General features: G+C 36.0%; 1 protein-coding gene across 1 annotated transcript; it reads right to left on the bottom strand.

The window, feature by feature from the left end:
* Nucleotides 1-5950: 5950 nt before the first annotated feature.
* Nucleotides 5951-23176, bottom strand: psmb2 (proteasome 20S subunit beta 2). Its single transcript, XM_030147742.1, has 6 exons — nt 22962-23176; nt 22370-22492; nt 21947-22017; nt 9000-9162; nt 8548-8597; nt 5951-6169 (listed from the first exon to the last, which is right to left on the bottom strand). The coding sequence occupies exons 1-6, from the start codon at nt 23050-23052 to the stop codon at nt 6068-6070; spliced, it is 600 nt and encodes a 199-aa protein (XP_030003602.1). The 5' UTR covers nt 23053-23176; the 3' UTR covers nt 5951-6067.
* Nucleotides 23177-23201: the final 25 nt, after the last annotated feature.

Genomic DNA, 23201 nt, shown 5'->3' with positions numbered 1-23201 from the left:
CATGTGGGAAATACAGAAGAATCTATTTCAGTTTCCCGTAGCACAAAAATTTGCTTTTAAATTGTCTATTTTGTTTAAAGATATTTTCACAGTTCCACACGACAGACCAAATAAACGGTGAAACTAGTTTTGTTTCATTTAATTATTTACATCACTGTTCCTTCTATTTTAATCACATGTAGAGGAAAAAACAGTCCTCTCCCTCTGACAAAATAGACAAAGTTTATCTTATGTAAATTTCAGTTATCTAAATGAGAAAAATCATATTACGGTCTTTATTGATTACTACAGTGTCTCTATCACAACCCATTATGGAATTAATTAATTAATAATTATGCCAAATTCATGGTGTTGAAGCCAGAGATCATCTGTAGATCATGTCTGAATGCATGATTTCACAGAAAAGTGGATCTCATCACACATAAATGACTCTGCTTTAGAAAAGGATCTATTGATGGTTAGATTAGGAAGAATGATTTACACCAACTGTTTTAGTTTTATCCAAATATTTATGCAAAATTTCTGATTATATCCATAAAGAAGTTTGAAACAATAATCACCTCATTATTTCATTGTTAAACTATTGAAGGAATAAAACGCTGTCATATTAGTTGCACTGACTACGGGTTAGTTTCATACAGATAAACCTTTAGGCTTAGACCTAATACACTTCAGATTGATCTATATGTATCTGTTGCATAAAGCTGTTTAGTTGTATGTGTTTTTGCTTTGAATTCTGGGTAAATAGACTTCTTTTGAATTAAAAACATTGCTGATTGTGCCATCACTTCAACACCCTAATTTCACTGCAAAAGAATTTAATTTAAGTAAGATTTTTTTTTTTAAGTGATACGAGACATTAAACTCCCAAAAGAGGTATCTGTTGACCTTGGTATACACCAGTCTGATCTCAAACTGACAGGACTATAAAACAACAACATAATAACCTGTAAATAAGGACAAAGTCAAATTTGTCTCTGTTTTGGTGCAAAAAAGTAATATTGCATTCCATTTACAAACTATCCTTTCACAATGAATAACATGAACAACCTGAAATTTCTACAGAAAAATAAGTGTAATTTTTTTAATACTTTATTTTTAACAGATTTTACATTTTTTAACAAACAGACAGTAAAAAAAAAAAAAAAAAAAAAAAAGTAAAGACATACGAAACAAGGGACGTCAACAAGCACAGACAGGGCAGTATCAAAACTTAAAATACAATGATATAGAAGTGGGTCAATGAGTCACAAAGTTATCCCATCATAATAAGAGGGTTGAGTTAGTTTGGGTATTGTCCGGTTTCAGTCCATGTCAGTTCATTCAGATATATTCTCATGTTGCGTCAGATCATGTCCCGTAAACCTGCTGACATAATTACATTCATCATTTTCATAAACATTTGTGCACATTTTCTGGAATGCATATTTACACGTTAACAGTAAAACACACAGATGTTGACATGTATGTGTATTTCTCAAGAGAAAAACAAGGTGCTGTCCTATTGAGGCGTCACATCGTCTGGGATAGATGTCCATTTTAGCCAATAATTAGTAAATTTTTCCAAATTATGGTTCAAGGAGAAAGTTAGTTTTTCCATATTGTATATTTCTTTAATAATTCCAATCCATTCCTTCTTTGTTGGGGGTTCTACGCTCAGCCATTTTCTTGTTATGGCTTTTTTACAGGCTGCCATCATTATATTAATCAGGTATTTGTCTCTAGAATTGACTGTGGGTGGTAGATTTCCAAGATAAACTGTGCAGACATCATGTTTAATCTCAAACCCCATTATTGTGTTAATTATTTTCATCATTTCAATCCAGTAAGGCCTAATTTTTGGACAATATTGGACAAATAAGTGTCATTTTAACAACATGATGCCTCAGTTTATCATTTACACATGCACATTACAAAACATTTAACAGGCATCTGGAACTGAAAAACATAGCATTTAACTTCATAGTCAAAACAATGACAGGACTCAGTGACACCCTTGACTGTTAGTGTCTTCTGTGTAATATTCACACTTGGCAAATTCATTCAGTGGGCCAGATTGGACCCTTTAGCGGGCCGGTTTTGGTCCATGGGCCATATGTTTGACACCCCTGGTTTACACTGAGTATTTCTACGTGCTTCTCAGACATTCCTGTCCAGTGTTTTCTCCGGTGGAAACTCCACTGCAGCTGTGATCACTGTACCTGGAGTTCCACGACCACCCCCAGCCCCCACACACATCCCCACCTCCACCTCCACCTCTACCTCCACCCCTTCTACCCATCTGTTCGGCTCCTGGGCTGCGTTTCTCCCATCGACCACCCCTCACCTCTCCTCTACCTGCACGGTTCTTCACTTTACGTGAGGATGAGCCACTCAAAGCAATTACCTCTTTCCAGGGACAGAACCAGTACGTGTCACCTGCTTAAAAAACCCCCTCATTCCCACCTGCAGTATCTCAGTCATCCTCCCTTTCTCTCCTCCCATCTTATTACCCTCCTGTGTCAATTTCCACCCCTTCATCTCCCTCTCTGTAACCTAACCCCCTCCCTCCCTCCCCCCTCCTCCTCCTCACCCCTCTCCCCGGTCCTCTCCCTCTATCTGACACTCAGCGGGGCCGCTCTCCATCTCTCCCTGTGCCTCCAGGCAAACATATGCTGCTCTTCCCGTCAGATTCCGGTGTGTTTGAGAGAGGAGGGATTGTTTAATGTTTATTAATCACCTGTCTGTGGTGGAGAGACGAGATGATAGAGCCACACACACACACACCGCCTCTCTCTCCTGTACACACATAGTTCACACTGGTACACACTGTCTCTTTATCTCACACACTGTGATGATACACACTTGGCCTGGTTTTCCCTATTTACAGCTGGATGGAACAATGTCTATTTACTATTTACACTACTGTTTTACATTGAAACCACAAAAATAGACATTTTTCTTTAGGCTATAGCATGTCATCTGATGTGAATTAATATTTACAGTTACAAATTTACACCTTTTATTTTACATTTACAGCTAAACATCTACAGTGGTGGAAAAAAAGTTTCTGAACACTCCATACATTGCATTAAAATTCATCATTGAACTCTGCCTGGTATTGTTCCATTCTCCAAACACACGTGCTCCCTTCTGCACATGCTCAGTTCCATCGAGATCAAAATTGGATGTTTCAGCAAGATAATGGAACATTCAGGGTATGTTCATGGTATGTTGAAACTGTGATTTTAGTGATTTATTCCGAACATGCAATGAAATTTAACATATATGCACTTGCGAAACATACATGATAATACAAATATCAAGAATCATAATAATCTTAGTCAGAAGAAAAGCCCAATAATTCCATTTACATGCCCGAAAACTGTCAAAACCAAAGTTTTTTCTGGTTAACAATAAACAAAAAATAATAATTTGCATTTGTTTGTGTCTGTCTGATGCAGCCACACCATTTGAAACACAAAAAAATATTTTTTACATAAATATTTCAGGATAATATCTGAGATTGTGTAAAAATTTTAAGGATGTCCAATTTTTTTTTTTTTTTCATTAATGTATACTTTTAGAACTTTTTAATATAATTTTATTTCACTACTTATCTACTTCACAGGTAAAATGTGCCAAACTCTACACATTTCAATAAGATGAATGGGAAAAATAATGACAAAAGTACTGGTTGGCCTAATGACTTCAAGATTTAAAAAAAAAAAAAAAAAAAATCCTGTTTTTCTACATACAGTACTGTGCAAAAGCCCTATCCAACATTAAGTTTGCTGGTTTAGTAAAGTTCTAATACCACACTTCTCAGTCTCTGTATTAAGATATAATCTGGATATATGTGAAGTTTGTACAGCAGTAAAAACAAGGTTCATGGATAAAACATCTTCTATCACCTCCTGAGACCCAGGAAATAAGTGCCTATATTGGAAACATCATGATGCAACAGTTTTTTCAGATGCAGTTTTTTAAATTTTTTATGGAATATCCTATGTGGTGGACAGTTTTCTTTTCTTTTTTTTTGTATAAAGTTGTGAAACTCTTGTCCACAAATGTGAACAGAAAACCCCTCGCTAAACTGAAGTGATAGTAGCACTTAACATGAGTTTAATCCTTTTGTTCAGAAAATATTTGATTTATTGCATTCATTTTATGATGTTTTACACCTGCTTTCATTCAACATGTGTCAGATGTTTCTAATTGTTTGTGCTGCTTCTTGTCATAGAAATCAGTAGTTACTTCATCCTCTAGAACCCATTTAGTTCAGTATTTTGGCTGTGTGCAAAATACATATGCTCATTCTAACCCTGCAAAAACATCAAAGCTAAAGGTAGATGAAGACTTTTGGACGCTGTACTTGTACAAATGTATGTATATTTAATAGATTTGTCATTCTTACACTAAAGGGACTCTAAAAAAATAACTATATTTTAATGTGTAGACAGTGTTATTAAGTAAAACAGCCACTCAAGAGACTAACCTTCCTTTGGACTTATACCTAATCTCTTATTATTTACATTTTGACCCACTATCATATCTTGAAAACTGCAGCTAACTCACACATTTGTCTTGTTTTCTGTTCGTCATCCACATTTGGCAAACTTTCACTACCTGTATTCTGCATTTTGCTGGGAGATGCCAATTGTGCTATTTGTACTTTGAATTTGGTAGCAAAATGCAGTTTGTTTGGAGTAAATGTACTAATGCAATAACAAAGTTTAATCTAACCTAAGCTTATTACTATTTTCTTTTATTTGCTATTAAGTTTAAATATTAACAATTAATGCCACTATTGTTAGCATTTAAAAAATTTAAATACCACCAAAAACAGGTAGCACATGATGAATTAATTTTTTTATTGTTGAGGTTTAAGATAAGCTCGATCTATAAAGTAAATTTTTATCAAAACTGGACATTAATATGATGCTAAATAACTGTTAGGATGGTTCCAGACCTCTGAACTATTGCCCACATCTTGTAACCAGAGGTTTTCTCCATTTTTCCTCCTTTAAGTTGCACTTAAGTCTAAATACTTGTCCCTTTTCTTATTGTTTGGAGTAAAAGTGGTTGTAATGATTTGTATTTCTGACTTGTTGGCCTTCCTGCAGGGCCTGAATATCTGATGATGAATCTGTCAAAAACAAACCTACTCTGCTACATATTCAAACTTCCCAAAGTTAGGTTTGAGTGAGCGAAGGTCAAGGCCATATTTGTACAAGTTCAAGTGTGTTATGTTGGTTGGTGTGAAAGAGGGAAAAAAAAAAAATCAGTACAGTGCGAAAAAATAAACAACTACACTATGGGACTGTATTTCCTGAAGCAAACCTGGATTTGTTTTTGACAACCCCGTCTACCCAGACCGTCTGAATTGCAAATACAACACCTGTAACCTGATTTGTATGCCATTTTGAGCAGATAATGTTTATTCATTCATTCTAACACTGTATCAGAGAAGTGTTGATGCAACTCTACAGTAATTTTAGAAACCAAATTTCGTGATTTGATTCAATTCGACTGCATGTGGTTATTCATTTGTGGGTTTAAGAAGCGAGAAAACAATCTTTTGATCATACAGTACCTTTCATATATCACTGTGCAGAGTAAATTAGATGTTTAAATTACACAGCAGATGAACTCCTTAAAAACTGCATTTAATGTAATTCAGGCACAGAAAAGACCAATTAAACGAACATATAAAAAACAGGATATTTCAGGAACATGAAAAAAGTTGTGTAAGAAAGCTACTGTGTGTCTTTATGAGTAACACCATGCTTGCTTGCTTCATTACACGTGTCCAAGCATGAGCAAGTGTACGTTTCCCTCACGGACATCGAATAAAAGTGCAGAAGTGCACAGCCAGAAGGCGGGTCTCTTTCTACGTGCCGATGAGTCGACTCGAGAGCAAACGAGAAAGAGAGAGAGAGAGAGAGAGAACACCACGGGGACAAAGAGCTTGTATCAACTGTGTCACTTTTTATTGGAACAGAAAGAGCGAAGAGGTCAATGGTACAAAAAAAACAAACAAAAGGGAAATCGAGGGCATGAAGGTTGGGGGTGAAGCAGTGAGCGGTCACTTGGCGCCGTGGGTGAGCTTCTCCAGGTCATGGATGCCCTCCTTGTCAATCAAACGGACAGTGAAGGAGGGAAGGTTCAGGATGAAGCGTTTGTTCAGCTGGAGGAGGCAGGAAGGGACGAAGATGACAGAGAAGCAAAGACATTAATAACACGGGAAACTAAGATTATGCTGAATTAAGATCATTTCAATAAAACGAAAAAAGAAAGAAGGCATTTAGTCGAGCTGCAACTACTAACAGATTTCTTAACAGTTACTAGAATAATGAACTCTTCTGATGGTCAGTAAGTAATTTTCTAAAACTTTTTTATGAGAACAAAACAATAGACTAAATCAGGGGTGTCAAACATGTGGCCCGGGGGCCAAATGTGGCCCGCCAAAGGGTCCAGTTCAGCCCCTGGGATGTTTTTGCCAAGTGCAAAAATTCCACAGTCTTGAATTGAATTAAGCAAAAAAAAAAAAAAAAATTAGCTTGAATTAAGGAAAAAAATCTTGAATTAAGCCAAAAAAAAAAAAAAAAAAAAAAAAATTCAATGATGTAAAAAAAATCTTTAATTAAGACAAAAAAATCTTCAATTAAGTAAAAAAAAAAATCTTCAATTAAGCCCAAAAAAAATCTCAAATTTAGCAAAAAATCTTCAATTAAGCAAAAAAAAAAATCTTCAATTAAGTAAAAAAATCTTCAATTAAGCAAAAAAAAAAAAAAATCTTCAATTAAGTAAAAAAATCTTGAATTAAACCAAAAAAATTCTAGAATTAACTTAATTTTTTTTTTTTTTTTTTGTTTTAATGCAAAAAAATAACATTAAATTATGAAAATATTTACATTTACAAACTATCCTGTAACAATAAAATGTGAACAACCTGAACAAATATGAACAACTTGAAATGTCTAAAGAAAATTAAACACAATTTGAAAAATTTTTCTTCCTGTTCCTCAGTGTTTAGTGTCTTTGTAGATCTGATCCATAATGCACATGGACAAACGAGAAGTTGTGGAATAATACTGTTAAAATTGCAACAAATTTTCTTACGTTTTTTAATTTAAATTTCAGTAGTTTTTTTGGGGGGGATAGTTTATAAGAGTAACTATTTTCATAATTTAATGGAGTTTTTTTTTTTACACTAAAACAGAGACAAAAATTTGGAGTTGTCATTATTTATAGGTTATGTTATTATTTTTCTGGTTCGGCCCACTGCAGATCAAATTTAGCTGAGTATGGCCCCTGAACTAAAATGAGTTTGACACCCCTGGACTAAATGACAAAAACATACCAATGAAAGAGGATGTTTGACATATAGGAGATGAAAAAATACATAAATTCTGCATCCTTAATGTCCATTCAGTTAGTGTCTACACCAAGAAATCAAACAGTACACTCAAAAAGAACATTTAGAAGAATAAAATAAATAAATGAAAATATAAATAATTAAACAGCTCACTTCATACTCTAATAAAATTTCCACTTTTCTAGTATGTTTCATATTTTTTGGTGCCACATCTCAAAGAAAGTCAATCATTCCATAATGTACATTTTCTGGATTACTTCTGTCTAGTCTTTGCTTTTCCCAGACTCGATGGATGGATGGATGGATGGATGGATGGATGGATGGATGGATAGATAGATAGACTTTATTGATCCCAAATTAGAAAATTGCAGATTTACTCCTTGTTGCTGCATTTTTTTTTCACTCCCTGCTAAGAATGTTTGTGATAAGCATCTGTCCTGTGTTTTTCAGCCCAGGTGGCATACTTCCTTAGTAAATAACACTCAAACTAAAATCCAAGTCTACAGCATTTTTGGTCTGTGCATTATAAGTTAATTTTAGGGCAAAAAATGTGAAAACAACCTGCAGACATGTCACATTCTCCAACACTGATCATGTTTCGATTTATCACCTTGTTAATAAAGATTTTTTTACGCTTTCCATGTCAAGTTTGATTCATTTTTCAAGAAAGAGTCAAAATTCTGGAAACAGCTTCTTTTTACTCCTTTAGAAGAGTAAACATCTGAACAAAATCAATATTTTCACAATTTTTTTTTTTTTACATTTTATAAAGCAGACAATTGAGAAATGCTCCTGATATTATGTCAAAATAAACATCAAATTCAAGGACATGGCTAAATCTAGGGTAACTCCCACATAAAATCTTACTAAAATGCTTTTAAATGGGGTTTCAAATAAAGTGAATTTAGTGATATTTCAATATTTATTGACAGTTTTTACATTGAACTGGAGGACAGTCAATAGTAGATACTAATATATTAAGACATTACAATTAAGCCCACATTAGTTGATTGAAGTGGCTCATACAGGCTTGTGTAGCACCACTATGCAGCTGGAAAATGCTGAAAAACAATCTTATATAAAGTTGTGCTATTTCAAAGACAGGGTAAACACACTTATGGAGCAGTGACTAATGATTTATTTCATATAAACCAATGTGCTGACTAACATTACACATCTGAACTCACCTCCTCAATACACTTCTTCAACAGATCCACTGCCTCATCTCTGGTCAGATCTAAAACAAAACATAGGAGGAAATAAAAACACTGAAATAGGACTCAGAGACAGAAATTAAAAATAAACAACAGACAAAGACCTCTCTGACAGAGAAACCAAGTGGATATTGTGAAATAATACTGATGAATTAAAAGATGAAACTGAGTTGACGTTTGTCTGATATATTTATATTAAAGACCATATTAATGCAGATTTTTAAAAAAATATATATATGGCCACAGAAATCAATTAACAAGCATTGTTTCCATTAGTCTGGGTTTAATCATCCTAAAGGCCTGAGTTTGATCCGAGTACATAACCTCCGCACAGCAGCACCGCGTTTCTGTTTCTTGCCTTTCCACTCTGTCTCACAGGAACAGTAACAAGCACAAACATGCAGGAGGCATTTCTCTGCGCTGACCTGGTCTGTAGTAGCGGTCAAGAATGGACAGCGTGAGGAAGGCTCCGTAGCCATGGGCAGCGAAGGGGGCTTTGGCCAGGGAAGACAGGTAGTCCATGTAGAAGAGACCCGGGCCATCTGTGTCATCGTAGCCCGCCAGCAACAGGTTCACATGATACGGAGTCTGGAGACAGAGGGGAGGGCAGTTAGAGCAACAACTTTAACGCCTTCAAATCTGTCGACAGCACCTGATTTGACTGGTACAAGCCTGTTACCAAGCACAAACACCACGTTTAAATCTGTTTAAAGTAGAAATGAATGTTTTCTGAGTTCGTCACATCACAGAAAAACGTATAAAGTAGAGGTAAACCAATAGCGACTGGACTATCATGATTCATATTCAAGACTGTTTGAGTTTTGACATTAGGAGGAACTCACTATGTATTAAACTTAACATCCAATGCTTAAATAAACACATGAATGACGAAATATGGATAATTTAATGTGATTAAAGTATATCTATTCTCGCTAGCGCTGTGTGATAGAGCCAAAAAATTAGTCTGGATTTTTTCAATGTTATGGACAACTTAAGATAATGATTAGAAACACTTTTTCTTTACCAGAACTATAAGCTATAAATAGGTGGAGAAATGTATTTATATTTCAAATATTACAATAAGCAAACAAATTGCATTTTCACAAAGTAAAACCTTGGTAAATCAAATTAATTCAATATATTGCCTGCCCCTAATTCTAGCTGTGATTTTTTTATTTTACTTTTTCAGCCATTATTTGCCTTCAGTGTCAATAATTCCAACTGAGAAGCTCCAATTCACTATTAAAGCCAAATTCTGCTGACATTAATATCAAAACGTTCAACCACTGAGGATTAATTGGCCAGTCTCTAGTATTAACCACCCAGCTCAATCTGAATGATGAAAAAGACTCCAAGTCTGTAAAAAAAAATAACACTACTAAAGAAGCCATTTTCCTCCTATTTACATAAACTATTAATGTGGGTCACTGGTAAGCACAATCCAGCAAAACATAGGCTGACAATAACATTTTATCATGTCATATATTGGTTATTTTATGTCTATGCACCATCACAGAACAAATGAAATCATCCATGAAAACAACCTTTATTTTTATGAACTATTTGCTTAAGTATTTATTAACATGAGCAATTAACATTTTGTTTTCTAGCCTTAAATTGGAGAATACACAAAACTATTTAACTATCATGTTAACTAGTTCTGTTGCATATTACAAAAATAATTACTTTTGATCAGGCAGAAAAACTACTAATAACTTTATGGTGTAAGGTCAGGGGTCATCCCTCATGTCATCAAACCTTATAGCCTGGACATGAGACTGAATAAATGCAGTTTTAACACTAACTCTTTTCAGTCTCCTCCCACACTTGAAGGTTAGGGTCAAAAATACAACAAGAGACTGAAGTTAATGCAATTTCTAAAAGTACCATGAACTGTTAAAGTCAGACAATTTTTAAGACTTGCCTAAAATCCAATAGGATTTAGACTTTTTTTAAGACCTGTGGAAATTGTGATATATATATATATATATATATATATATATATATATATATATATATATATATTTATAAAAAACTGTTGCTCCTGATATATTTCTAGTAGCTGTGCTTCAGTGTGTGTTTCATACAGAGGTATTAATACTTGAAAAGTACAATTTCTCCCTCTCAACTCGTTCCCAAATAGATCGCTCCTAATTAGTGACTGACTTTTCGACTTAGCACAGACGTGGAGTGACGCACACATCAGCAACATTAACACAGTGTAAACAGTAGAGAGGGTGGGGTGGGGGTGGCGATGATGGGAAAGGTGAAAGGGCGTCACAGGACACAGGAGGCGTGTGTCTGTCTGTGTGCGGGGGGGGGAGACAGGGTGTCGTTGGCAGTGTGACATCTGCTGGGAGTCAGCACCCCTGTTGCTCCCTCCATCGCGCCCTCCTCCTCCCCCTCCTCTTCTTCTTCTTCTTCTTCTGCTCCCTCCTTCCCTCCCCTCCCCTCTTCGCCGTCTTCACCCCGTGCCCTGGAGTAGCGCCAGGGCTCATTAAAAACTTCTAAAGTCGTTCCTCTTGCCCCCCCCCCCACACACACACACACCCCGCCTCACTTTTTAAATTACATCTTTTTGCGCTCGCAGCCTCTTCTCTTCCTTCAAAACGAGAAAAAACCCACTAATTTTCTCTCCTTCTGCGTTGTTGTGAGCCACTGTTCCCTTTAAAGCTGCGCAATTTTGGGATTTCAAAACAACTTATGGCCTAAATTCTTGACAGAGGTAGAAGCAGTTCTGTGTTTTTTACCTAAACAAAACCAGAGGAAATGACAGTTCGTAATGAAATCTAAAAGCAGGAGGCAAATATGTAGTAATACACACACCTGCCCTCTCATTTCAATTCCTTTCTCAGCCGCTCTCTGCTTATTTCTGTGACTTGTGTTAGTGCTGCCACCAGGGTAATGATGATCGTTACACTCCCTGTGGATTTGGGATAAGTGTGTGAGAAAAAGATGCTTTATGTTTGTGAGTGCACACAACCGGCATGAATATCTCATTGTGGGTGTATGTGTGTGTGTGTGTGTGTGTGTGTGTGTTGTAGCTCCTCCGTGAGCCTGTGAACGCCCCTGTGGCATCACCCCCACCTTCCAGACACCTGTCTCACTGGTTACAATGTAACAATAATATGGACTTGGCATCAAAATAACCTTCCTTTCCCATGTCACCTCAGAGGGAACCAAGCACCTTGTTAACCCAACCACCTGAACTCACACCCAGATTCACGTACAAAACAATACGCATCATATGTTTTATCCCCCTGCTGTGACCGACGCTCGCAAAACAAGACGACTATTGTGTAAATGAGCAAAAACGGTACCTGTAATCTGGATGCTGCAGAAGGCTTAAGTGGGGAACAAAACACAAAGCACACTCCTGATTGTGATATAAGTGAAGACCACACAACTTGACAAAAAAAAAAGACAAATACAAACTCATCTCCAAACTCTCCTCTTCACGTTCCAGCACTTCAATACCCCCCTCCTCCCTGTCTTTTGCACCCTGCCCTGGGGCGTGTTCCCTTTATTGGCATTCCTCCTCAATCTGCTGTATTAATTGTTCATCTGTGCCGGAGCAGGGGAGCTGAGTGCAATATGGCGACAGTAATTATTTGTGCCCATTGTGTGCCCGTGCTAAAAAAGATTTTACAAACCCATATGGGACCAGCAGTAGATCACCACAGCACAGAGGCTAACTGTTGCTGCAGCCTGGTGCAAAACTCACAGACTCAAACTAGGGCTGTTTTATGTGACAATTTATAGTGTGGTGACAGATACAGATTTGTCATGCTCTGTTGTTTCCCCTGCTTATTCTATCCAGGTTAGGAATCTGGATTTAGAACTTTTTTTAGGGTTTCTTTAAAGTGTCTTTGGTAAAATTTAAGACCTCACAATCACAAAAATAACAGTACAATGGACCTCATAGTTATTGCCTTAAACCAGTCTTAGCTATGTTTCAATCCAGCTACCATTACATTAACATTTATCCATGACTGATGTTTCTGCTGCTGATGTTCAAGCTGCTAAAGCTCATATCTGAACACCTCCGCCCATGAATGACTGTTGGGGGGCTCCACTCATTCCCATCTCTGTTAAGATAAAATGATCAACACTAATTAACACTAACTAAATTCAATAATTTATTTACAATGATTTCCAAATCAAATATAGCAATATCATTTACTGAGTCTGTGGAGTTAACACCTTTCAGTGCCAGATTTATGTTAAGGAAACTGAATGCCTTATTTTAGGATGATCACATCTAAGACTTTTTAAGGATCTGTGGGCATACCGTCTATCAGCCAGTTTTGGGTTAGATCAGTGTTGTACCTGCATCTTTTTTTTGAAGACAAGCAGTCTACCATAAATGACATTCAATGAAATATGTTTAAATTTTCGACTCGACACAAGTCCTCTGAAGAAACTATAATTGTTTTTTTTAAAAATATCTTATCAGCAATTAATTAACAAGAATCATCATAGGATGGCCGATACCCACACCCTTCATAGGGAATCTTGTCCTCTGTTTTTCTGATGGGGAATTGGATCCAGAACTATCTTTCTGTGAGGCCTCAGTGCTAATAATGGAGCCTGATGTTAGCTTAGTTTCATCGACTCATCCCATCCATAGCAGCGGAATCAAGTAGCATCAAAAAATGGTATAATGCCATCTTCCATCAGCCACCAACATAGACACAAACCAGAATTTGGAAAAAAAAGCACCACTTCAGCACTTAACTGATCTAGTGTTACACTCCAGGATTGCTATACTCCTTTGCATTATACGCCGGAGAGATAAAAATGATCGGCAGGTAAACTGATAATGAAGCTGACAACAGGAAACATTGATTATCAAGTTCTGTCACAAAGCACACTCTGCATGCCAAAAGTTATTGTCATTTGGATGATACTTTCCATTTGACCATGTGGCATATGATGCATGAAGACAACACATGCACCGAGGGGAGAGAATGTGACACAGAACTGGATAATTCTGAACTCTAAGCCTAGACAAAACAAAGAACTCTTACAGACCCTGCAGACGGGCCCCCACAACAAAATCAAACATCCTCGATCACAGCTTAAGATATAATTAAGTCAAACAGTACGCAGAAGGTCAAAGTTCAGGTTTTTTTTTTTTAGCAAGTATAGTTTAAAAACATTTTCTACTTGTACTTTATAAGCAAATGTTGTACATTTTGTTATGTGATTAAAGGTCATTAGCAATGTCTAGTAGTAAAGTTACAGATTTCACCGTTCCCTCACCTATGGTGGCCGCAAGACATGTGAGAGTTTTCATTAGAGCCAGATTTTGTTTTGACAAGGTTATTTATTTATGGGAACACACTCGAACGTATGTCTCCTGCTCTAAAACATAAAAAAGGAGATGGAAATATCTGCTCCAAGCTATTGCAGAAACATGGTAGTACAACACAGTGGACTCCATGAACAGCGACCTGCTTCTTCTTGACAACTCAAAAGTTTCAGGCAACTTTACATCAATGAAATCACGACGAGACTCTTTAACTGAAAAACAGCACTGAAAAGTTTCTAAATAAACGGACGAAAATAATCAAATATGAGTATGTTTTATTTGTCAAACATATACATTTCAAAATCTAGAAATAACAAGGGTTTTATTGAAAATATGCCACATCATGATGTTTATCGCATATCAGAATATGAAATTTTGGTGTGAAAGCTCAAACTTTACAGACATACAAAGAAAACATGTTTATACACCACTGCAGAGCAAACATCCATATTTTAAAAAACTGATGACTCTAAGGCTTTTAGGCTTCTACATAAATCTATAAAAAAAAAAAAAAAAAAAATCTACTATGATATTTATAAACCTGATGCTTCCCCCGAGTTCTCCTGTATCAATATGACCTCATGTCTCAGCCTCCCACACCGACAAATCCTGCAAAACTTTTTGGAATACCACACTCATACCTGTCAATTCAGTATTTATCATTTTAATCTGCATTTCTCTTCAGTAATATTAAAGTCCATCATGCAAGAAAATAAAGCAAATAGAAGCGGAGCAGACGCCGCGTTTCTATGCCCTTAAAGCTCTGCGGTTTTTGTTTTGCTCTGTAGTGAATTTCATGTGTATCATTACTGATATGCATGCAGCAGAGTCGAGGCCTCAGGTGATTGTGCTTACCGCTAGCTTTTTTCTTTGTCTCCTCTCTAAAGCTTGAGTGAATGCAATACTCCTGAGGATAACGGAGGGCCCAGTTGTTTTTCTGGACGGCAGACTGGTAAGTACACAGTTGTATGTGAACTGTGGTTCGCTTACTCTGCACAGACATGCTCTGCTGAGTTCAGCTAACTACACCTCCCGGAGGTCTACAGCCACTGGGGTATGACATCTTTCAGAATAAAGGACGCATCTGTAATTTATCCTGCAGGAATAAGCCATCAGAATTAACAGTATACCACTGATTAATTTATCAGCCAGTGGTTTTTAACCTAGGGGCCTCGATATGGCAGCGGGAGCCCAGGATAGGTTTTGGGTGGGTTCGAGAATTGCTTTTAGGATAGAAGAGAAAAAGCAAATATGATATAAAAGAAGATCATTATCTCAATACGGCGTGGCTTGTCGGATTTAAACTTTAATCTGCACTGATTAAATCAGATTAATTCAAATAAACGCCAACATTTGGGGGTTAAACATACTTTGAGACTACAGGCAGTTTTCGATGAATCTCTACAAATAAGTTTATCCATGTCTGAGAAACCAGCTTGTGGTGTCAAAGTTCATCTTTGCTGTGCATGCAACAAAATGGCAACTTTTTTTAAAAACAGAGTTACAGGCACTAACAGGCATTATTGGCTTTTTTTTTGTTTTTTTATATCAGCAAACAACATTACTAAAAGTTGGATTTGCTTAAAAAGGACAAGAGTTAAAACAGTGAGGTTGGTGATAGGTCATGTGGAAAGTTTAATACAATATTGTTGTTTGAAACAACATTTTAAAACAATTTTCGTTACTAACTGTAGGAAATCATTACATTCATCATTGCTCAAATAAATCAAAGGACTAATCCAGCAAGCAACATTAATTTCAAAGCTGGGTAAGGGTAGAGACATAACCTCAGACTGAACTGCTTCAACCCTGTCAAATATCAAAAACATCTGGTTTCCTTACCAAATATCAATACCTAAGGAGTTAATCTTCATGCATGTAGTGCTTATACATTTACTTTTATCACCTATCAAAATCTAAATGAGCTCAATATGAAAACCAATAATTTGTGGGTTTTTCAAAGCGGCACTGGTACGAGTAATGAAAATTTGTGAATGATACTCAGCCCTAAAACTATGTCAAGTAACTATACAGGAGTTCGCTTCTACAACATTAGTAATTACTGGCACAAAAAGAGCCGTAAAACATTTGACTGTCTGATGTTTGTGTCTTTATCTTTACTTCTTGCTGATATTAAACAGTGCAGCCGACTGACTACCTCTTTCTGTTTCAAATTCAAATTGACGAGATCCATTACATATTCTACATACTCAAGATGTTTTGGGGGAAAATACCATAAAAAAACTTGTTTATAAAACATAATTTGCAAATGTCCATGTACTCTGGAGGTTGATGATTGTGAGAAAAGCATAGCTGGAGGAAGGTGTGGGATGCAGAGGAGAAACTGCTACTGCTACACTTTGTGAGCACTCCTGAGAGCGCGGCATTAGTAAATCTTGCACTCGTAAAACCAAATTCATAACCGTGAGGCACAAAAATAACGATACACTTGCAGCTTATGGCAAGACATGAATATAAATGTTATCCTCCACAACATGTACAACCTTGACTGAATAAAACGATCCAGATCCTATAGGTCCCCGAGTGTGCATGCACATTGTATTTGTATGTATGTTGACTCCTACTCCTTCTCACACTCCAGTCTGTGTTGTGTTGTCTACTGGGCCTGGCTGTTCCCCCATGGGACCCCCACTCCTCCTCCTCCTCCTCCTCCTCCTGCTGCTGCTGCTGCTGCTGCTCTATCCCTATCCCCCGTTCGATGTGTCCCACATTCCCTTCTCTGCCACACTAATTGTTTTTTGTAATTATTTTCACCCTTCTGCTATTGTGACAGGCAGCGGCTGCACTGCTCTTAACAAATTAGTGAAAGAGCTGCAATGTATGGATACATAAAGAAAAGCCGAAGAGAAGAGTGTGTTATATCTACAAAAAAAAAAAAAGTGCATAACTACAGGGGCACACTATGAATTACAAGTTATTAGAAATATAGCGACCATATTATACTGGAAAAAAAACGACATATTCAAGTTCAAGGACGTTTCTCACTACTATTACAAAGGTTTCAATTTGGTTTAAAAAGCTAACCGTGATATGTTAAAAGTATTTACAGTAGAAGAAGAAAGTATTTAATGTGCAATATCTCTTCAGGATTAAAGGGGTTATATACAGTCGCAGAAAAAATTATTAGACCACCCTTATTTTGTTACAACACGCATCTATTCTGGACGCCTTCAATTTGCATCCTCACAACCTGTCATTTCTTTGAGTGACACAGTTGATACAGTCACAGAAAAAAATTATTAGACCACCCCTTGTTTTCTTCAATTTCTTGTTCATTTTAATGCCTGGTACAACTAAAGGTGCATTTGTTTGGACAAATATAATGATAACAACAAAAATAGCTTACATGAGTTTAATTTAAGAGCTGATATCTAACCATTTTCCATGTTTTCTTGATAATAACCAAAATCAATTAATTTCTTACATCAATAGCTATGGCGTAGTACTGTTTTTTTTCTGTCTGTTTTAGCCATATGATATACACAGGAGTTAGTACTTGATTGCATAACCATTGTTTTTGATGACTTTTGATGGTCTAATAATTTTTTTCACGACTGTATAGTATTAATATTCCAAACTCTCAACAGTAGGAGGATGTTGCGTACAATTACGATAACTGAAACCACCAACAAATCAGTTCTATGTATCCACAGACTGTATCACTCCCTGAATAAAGTATAAAACTCATTATTTACACACATCTGTATTATTGTACCATTGAGTTTTCTTCTTCAAACTAAAACTCATAGCTGTTTATATTGACTGTCAGTCCAAATATAACTTTGTCTTATAATATTCACCTGCTGCATCAGCTGATAGTTTACATTATAGCTCTGTTAGCTTAGCTCTGTTTTTGGACAGAAAACAGCCACAGTAAAACCACAAATCACATCCATTTCCTGTGTGGTTTGTGTCGTCAGTAGCTGCAATAAAGGTCTGTTTTGCCTCATCCACACAAGGTCAGATGAAGAGGATACACTGTGATTTCAGCATCGACTTCCATACTTGTTTCTGTGAACTTGTTACACCTGTTTCCAAAGGTGAAAACAACAGTGCTTCCAGCTTTTATCACTTTGTCACTTTCTTTGACTCTAAAAAGTGTTTCTTAGCAGCTCTTATCATATCACTTTCTGATGCTTAGTTCAATAGCCCCTTGGAGTTAATTTTTGATAAATCTGTTAACCCATGTGTAAGAATATATTAATTCATATCTCTACAATCCAATATACTGACATATTTTGCATAACTTGAGAAATCTTCATTCTACACACTCCAATTATACTATTAGGTCATTTTTAATATTTGAAAGAAAAATAGATAATACTACATATAACTATTCAATTTCATAACCTGTTAAATGTGTTAAAACTGTATTGAATTCATCATTTATGCACCTTTGCCAAAAAACTGTTGAATTTAGAGGTGAAACATCTTTAAATATTCAAGAGAAAATTTAACACCACTAGTTTGATAATAAATTCCTAAAATTCTCTCTGGAAAGCCTGCAGATATGTGGACTTACAAACACAACACAATAACAGTGTTAAAAAGTCTGCATCAGTCATAGTGAGCCTTAATGATTTGACAGAGGGGCCAATGCCCTGAGCTCTCACACACTTAATGGGAACAACAAAGTCTGAGAACCTGTGAGTCTGAAGAGTTTTATTAGGCCAATGGGACTTGGACCAACTATGCATCCAATAAATGGTTCCCAAAGGGCTGTATGTGTTTTTAAGTTGATTTTAACAGGCTGAGATTTATTCAAGTTATTAGTTTAGTGATGACTTTGTTTTTAAATAGCTTATTTGAGGACAAAGAAATAGGTAATTAATGGCTGTAATGACTAGTTGCTGTAAAGATTCCATCAAAAGAATGAGACAAATGCAAAGGGTGGGCTTCACATTACAGCATCTGTGCTGTGCAGACTGGCTGCAAAATCCATCCATGACAGTAATTTTAGAATACAGTACATAATATATAATATTTTGGCTTCATATTTGTATTTTCCACCTTCATAAGCAGGCTGTAGTTTAGCGATAAGCTCTTACTTCATTGTCATTTTAAAAGGAAAAATAAAAGCTGAGTAGGTTGCTGCTTCACAAATGGGACTATTTGATAATTTTATTTGTCATATCTGAAAGCAAAATGGATATCTGTGAATTTGAGATGTATTAAACAAGCATTCTGAATAGATTTTAACACATTGTTGTCACAGAGAAAATGAGTCAAAAGGTCAATACTTTGGCTTTGAAGGTGTCATCATAAGTATACAAATATGGAGTTACTATACCTACCACTGTTGAGTCTATATTCACTTCAGATTAATTATGTACCTATATCTAGTTCTTGCTTATGGTTCTCTATAAGATTTTAAGGAGGTGACCATAATCACAAAAAGCACTGCATACTGAAAAACATATTCAAAATTATACATAAATTACTGTTAATGTGCCTGGCTGTGCAACTATGCAAGCGAGGCTGGTTCAGATTCTATTTTTAGGGCTCCGGGGCCTGCCAATAATCAGCAGTGAAAATTCAAAGCTTCAGTGGGGGGTCTCATAAGAAATCATTAGCATTGCAATGGAGAGTAACACAGTGCCACAGTAAATTCACCCACAGTGTCATAGCTTTGCCACAAAGACAGACAATTAAATAACACATAAAATAGTAAGGTGAATGGTACATTTGATAAAAAGGAAAATTTTACATCATGTGGCAAAATGAGCATAAGTTTCACTAATTCCCATGAACTGAAACCTGTCTGGCACACCCACTAGAACCCAGACTCACCACACAGTTAGATAGGTCAGATAAGGGCATCTGCAGCTAAAGACGCCCCAGATGTCTTTAAAAGTCTGACATGACTTTATAATGACAATGAAATCCGAAAAAAAAAAAAAAAAAGTTCAGCGGGTTAAAGTCAACAAGTCAAATAAATAGCTTGTGTGCAACAGGATGTACCTCTTTTGGTTTAATTTAAAAGCTAAAGTGAGAAAGACTGTTATGTTCTAAAGTAACTTCTGCATCATTAACTTGCTGCTCACTGCTGTATAATTTAAAAAATGTCTGAATATTAACACTGAAAATGATATGTCTTCCTGCACAATGTGTAATCAAATAGTCAAACATTCAGGTCCAGCCCTATATGCAAACTTAGCTAATTTCTAGTACTGAAGTTAATGACGGTCAGATGTATTCATTTATGCCCTGAGGAGCTGTGCAGTCGAGGCTCAGGTGTTGTAGTGATGTCTCAAAGGGAGAAACCTCCACCATTCACAACAAGCTGACAAATATGCCTGCTCTGTCAAAATGTATCTACTGGCTGAGCGGAGATGTCTCAAGCTGATAACAACACAAACAATACTATGAATGCAAGTGAGACTCAGTTCCCATGTTGAATGTAGGAGGTATCTACCATGTAAGACAAGCAAGTCGTCTGATGGTCCCGCAAGCAAAAATGAGATAATAATTGCTCCTAGAGTACTGCAGGCATGCTAAAATAGAAATGATAACAACTAAATGTATATTTACTAATTACGCAATGATGAATAACTCTAATTTTGCCCATTTGCAAAGTGAGAAAATACACATTAAGACTGGTACGGAAGATCTTTGCAGGAGATTTCATAGATGGTGTGTCAGTGTGCAGGCAGAAAGGTAGAGTAGCACCACAAATATCTGGAGCTTCAATTAGATTTGGCTGTTTATATTACATTTTATTGTGAATCTCAATTGCCCATGAAATACACTTCAACTTATAGGAATTCAGAGTGACTAGTTATGTGTATGTTACAATAAAAGACAGATACTGTGATCCACAAAACACACTATCCAAAATAAAAATGCTATTTTATATTCCTTTTGGAGGTGGTTGATAAAAAGACATCGATCAGTTTAAGTATCAGGCTAAAAAACTACCTCTAAGCTTAAACAGTTACTTCTATATGATTATGGTAACGCTCATGTTTTTGTCACTAAAATCCATTCTCCCTGGAAGCAAGAAAAAATAAAAACTGACAGTCATTTCTAAGAAGCTGATGGCTATTCAAAGGTTCACATTAAAGTCAGGGGCAACAGAAACTAATACCTGAAAGCATCTTTGATTTGATAGTTTGAAATAAAATTTTAAAATGACAAAAAAGAAAACTCATCACATTGTGTTTTGGTAATATAAGCTTGTTTTCATGTTTTTATTTTTTGGAGTTAGTTTATTTTATCTTTAAAACTTTATATCATTGTAGAGTTGGGCTGGGTGATGGCATGATTTTAATATGGGATTGTGATGAAATAAATAAATATATATTGTATTAAGATCCATCTATTTATGGCTATAAATGTTGTTTAAAATGAGACAGTTTGTTTGTTCTTCTTTTCCTTTTAATACATAGCACTACATCTGCTATTACACAGAGTATGAAATTCCTTCCCTGTGTTAGTATTGTTAAGTTTAGCCGATGGACCTTCTTTCTTTAGTTTTCAAGCATTGTCAGGATATTCTTCAGACTAGCATCATTAACAGATTATATACTGTTATAAATACAGATCAATCTGGAAAACATTGTCATCACATTTTTTTTTTATTTTATATCTGTCATTCTGTAGATCATTATCCTTAAAAACTCAAATGTTGATTTTCTACTCTTGAAACATTGAAACAGAAACAGTCTGCCTAACTACTAAGGTCCTGGATTTACCAAGAAATGGTTTTAAGACACTGCTTTGCAAATTACTGGCTTTGCTGAGCAAAACTGATTTTTTTTTTAATTAAATTTCAGTGTATTGCAAGTAGTAATAATGGCTTTGGGGCATTTTAATGATGGCATTTTATAACATTTCACTATGGCTAACGTTACTGTTAGCACACACCTACTCTGCCACGTATTCAGACACACCTTTTCTATGTGAAATTAAAAGAAAGCTTTTAATTGATGTCCTGCAACAGATTATCTGTTATAGCTCAAACAAATAAAATGTCACAGTTGAACAGAAAAAGTCAGAATAAATAAATTCATAATGTGGTGTATTAAGAGAAGTTACCCTGCTCCGAAGGTAGTCTGCAAGATTCTTCCGCGTGAAGTTTGCTGCAGCTGCTGGACTGAGTTCATAACCTAAGAAATTAAATGTCAACAAATGGTATCATGCAAAATATTGTCTTCAAAATATGCTGAATCACTGTGCAAATATAGTGGAACCACCATCCAGCTCTTGAAAAACAATTTAAAAACTAGCTTAACTATAGATTATGTTATTTGCATATTGCTGAAATTTTTGATTTTCTTCATAAAATTGTTTTTTACTAAACGATACTTCCGACACATACATGAAACTAATACGAGCTTGGTACTGAAACTCAAATATTCTCTCTGCATTTATGAAAAACTGTAAAATATCATGACCTGTCAGATCTTGGGTAGAATAAGTTGAATAAGAGTGAATGAAAGTTGTCCTGGAGGTGCTTACCATTTCTCATTTTATAGAGCTGAACATTTTTCTGGATGTACTCTGCAAACTGTACGGTGTCTCCTGCCTCTCCAACACATAGAAGCAAAATCTTCTCACTCAGTTTGAACATCTTGTCATAGTCTGAAATACAAAATTAAACTTAGTGTTATTAACCTGCCATTTCCTGAGGGTGAGTAAGCAAACACCAACCATGACTTTCGCTTTCATTATTAAACAAGTGGTTGAAGAGCTCATGCTAACTTTGAAACGACAGTTAGAAACGGAATCACCTGCTTATGATCACATAGTACGCGTGAATTCATACACATGGTTGCGGACATGAAAACATGTTACAATATGTAAATCCTTAGGGATAACACTGCTTGCAATTAGCACATTTAGCTCAATCAGAGTGACGTTACACAGGCTAAATGGAGATACAAACATACAAAAACGTTCACCTACATAACTCTTAAGCATAGTATATTTGCAGAAAATGACAGGGAAACAAGAACGGTAAAGAAAACACAATCAGCTAGTCTGTGTGTGATACAGTAACTTGTTAATTTAACCGGCTGAATGCTAATGCTAAGCTAACGCGTTGTCTTACCGTGTTTCATCTGAATGATGCTGCTGGCTGCAACATTATCGGCGGCGACGAGGACAAAATCAGGTCCCTGTATACCGATTAAATATTCCATTTTGTTTAATAAGTGTTAGCTGAACTTATAATTTAGATATAACAACCAGCAGACGTTCGTTAGCTCCGACCATTCAGATTACACAGCAAAAGTTTGAGATACCGGGCGCACGGTGTTGACGTCACCGGAAAACACTCTTTCGTAATTTC

The sequence above is a fragment of the Sphaeramia orbicularis genome, chromosome 11, assembly GCF_902148855.1.
Source record: "Sphaeramia orbicularis chromosome 11, fSphaOr1.1, whole genome shotgun sequence".
NCBI classification, from domain to species: Eukaryota; Metazoa; Chordata; class Actinopteri; order Kurtiformes; family Apogonidae; genus Sphaeramia; species Sphaeramia orbicularis.
Note: the sequence above shows the minus strand (reverse complement) of the source record. Positions and strands in the feature narration are given on the sequence as shown.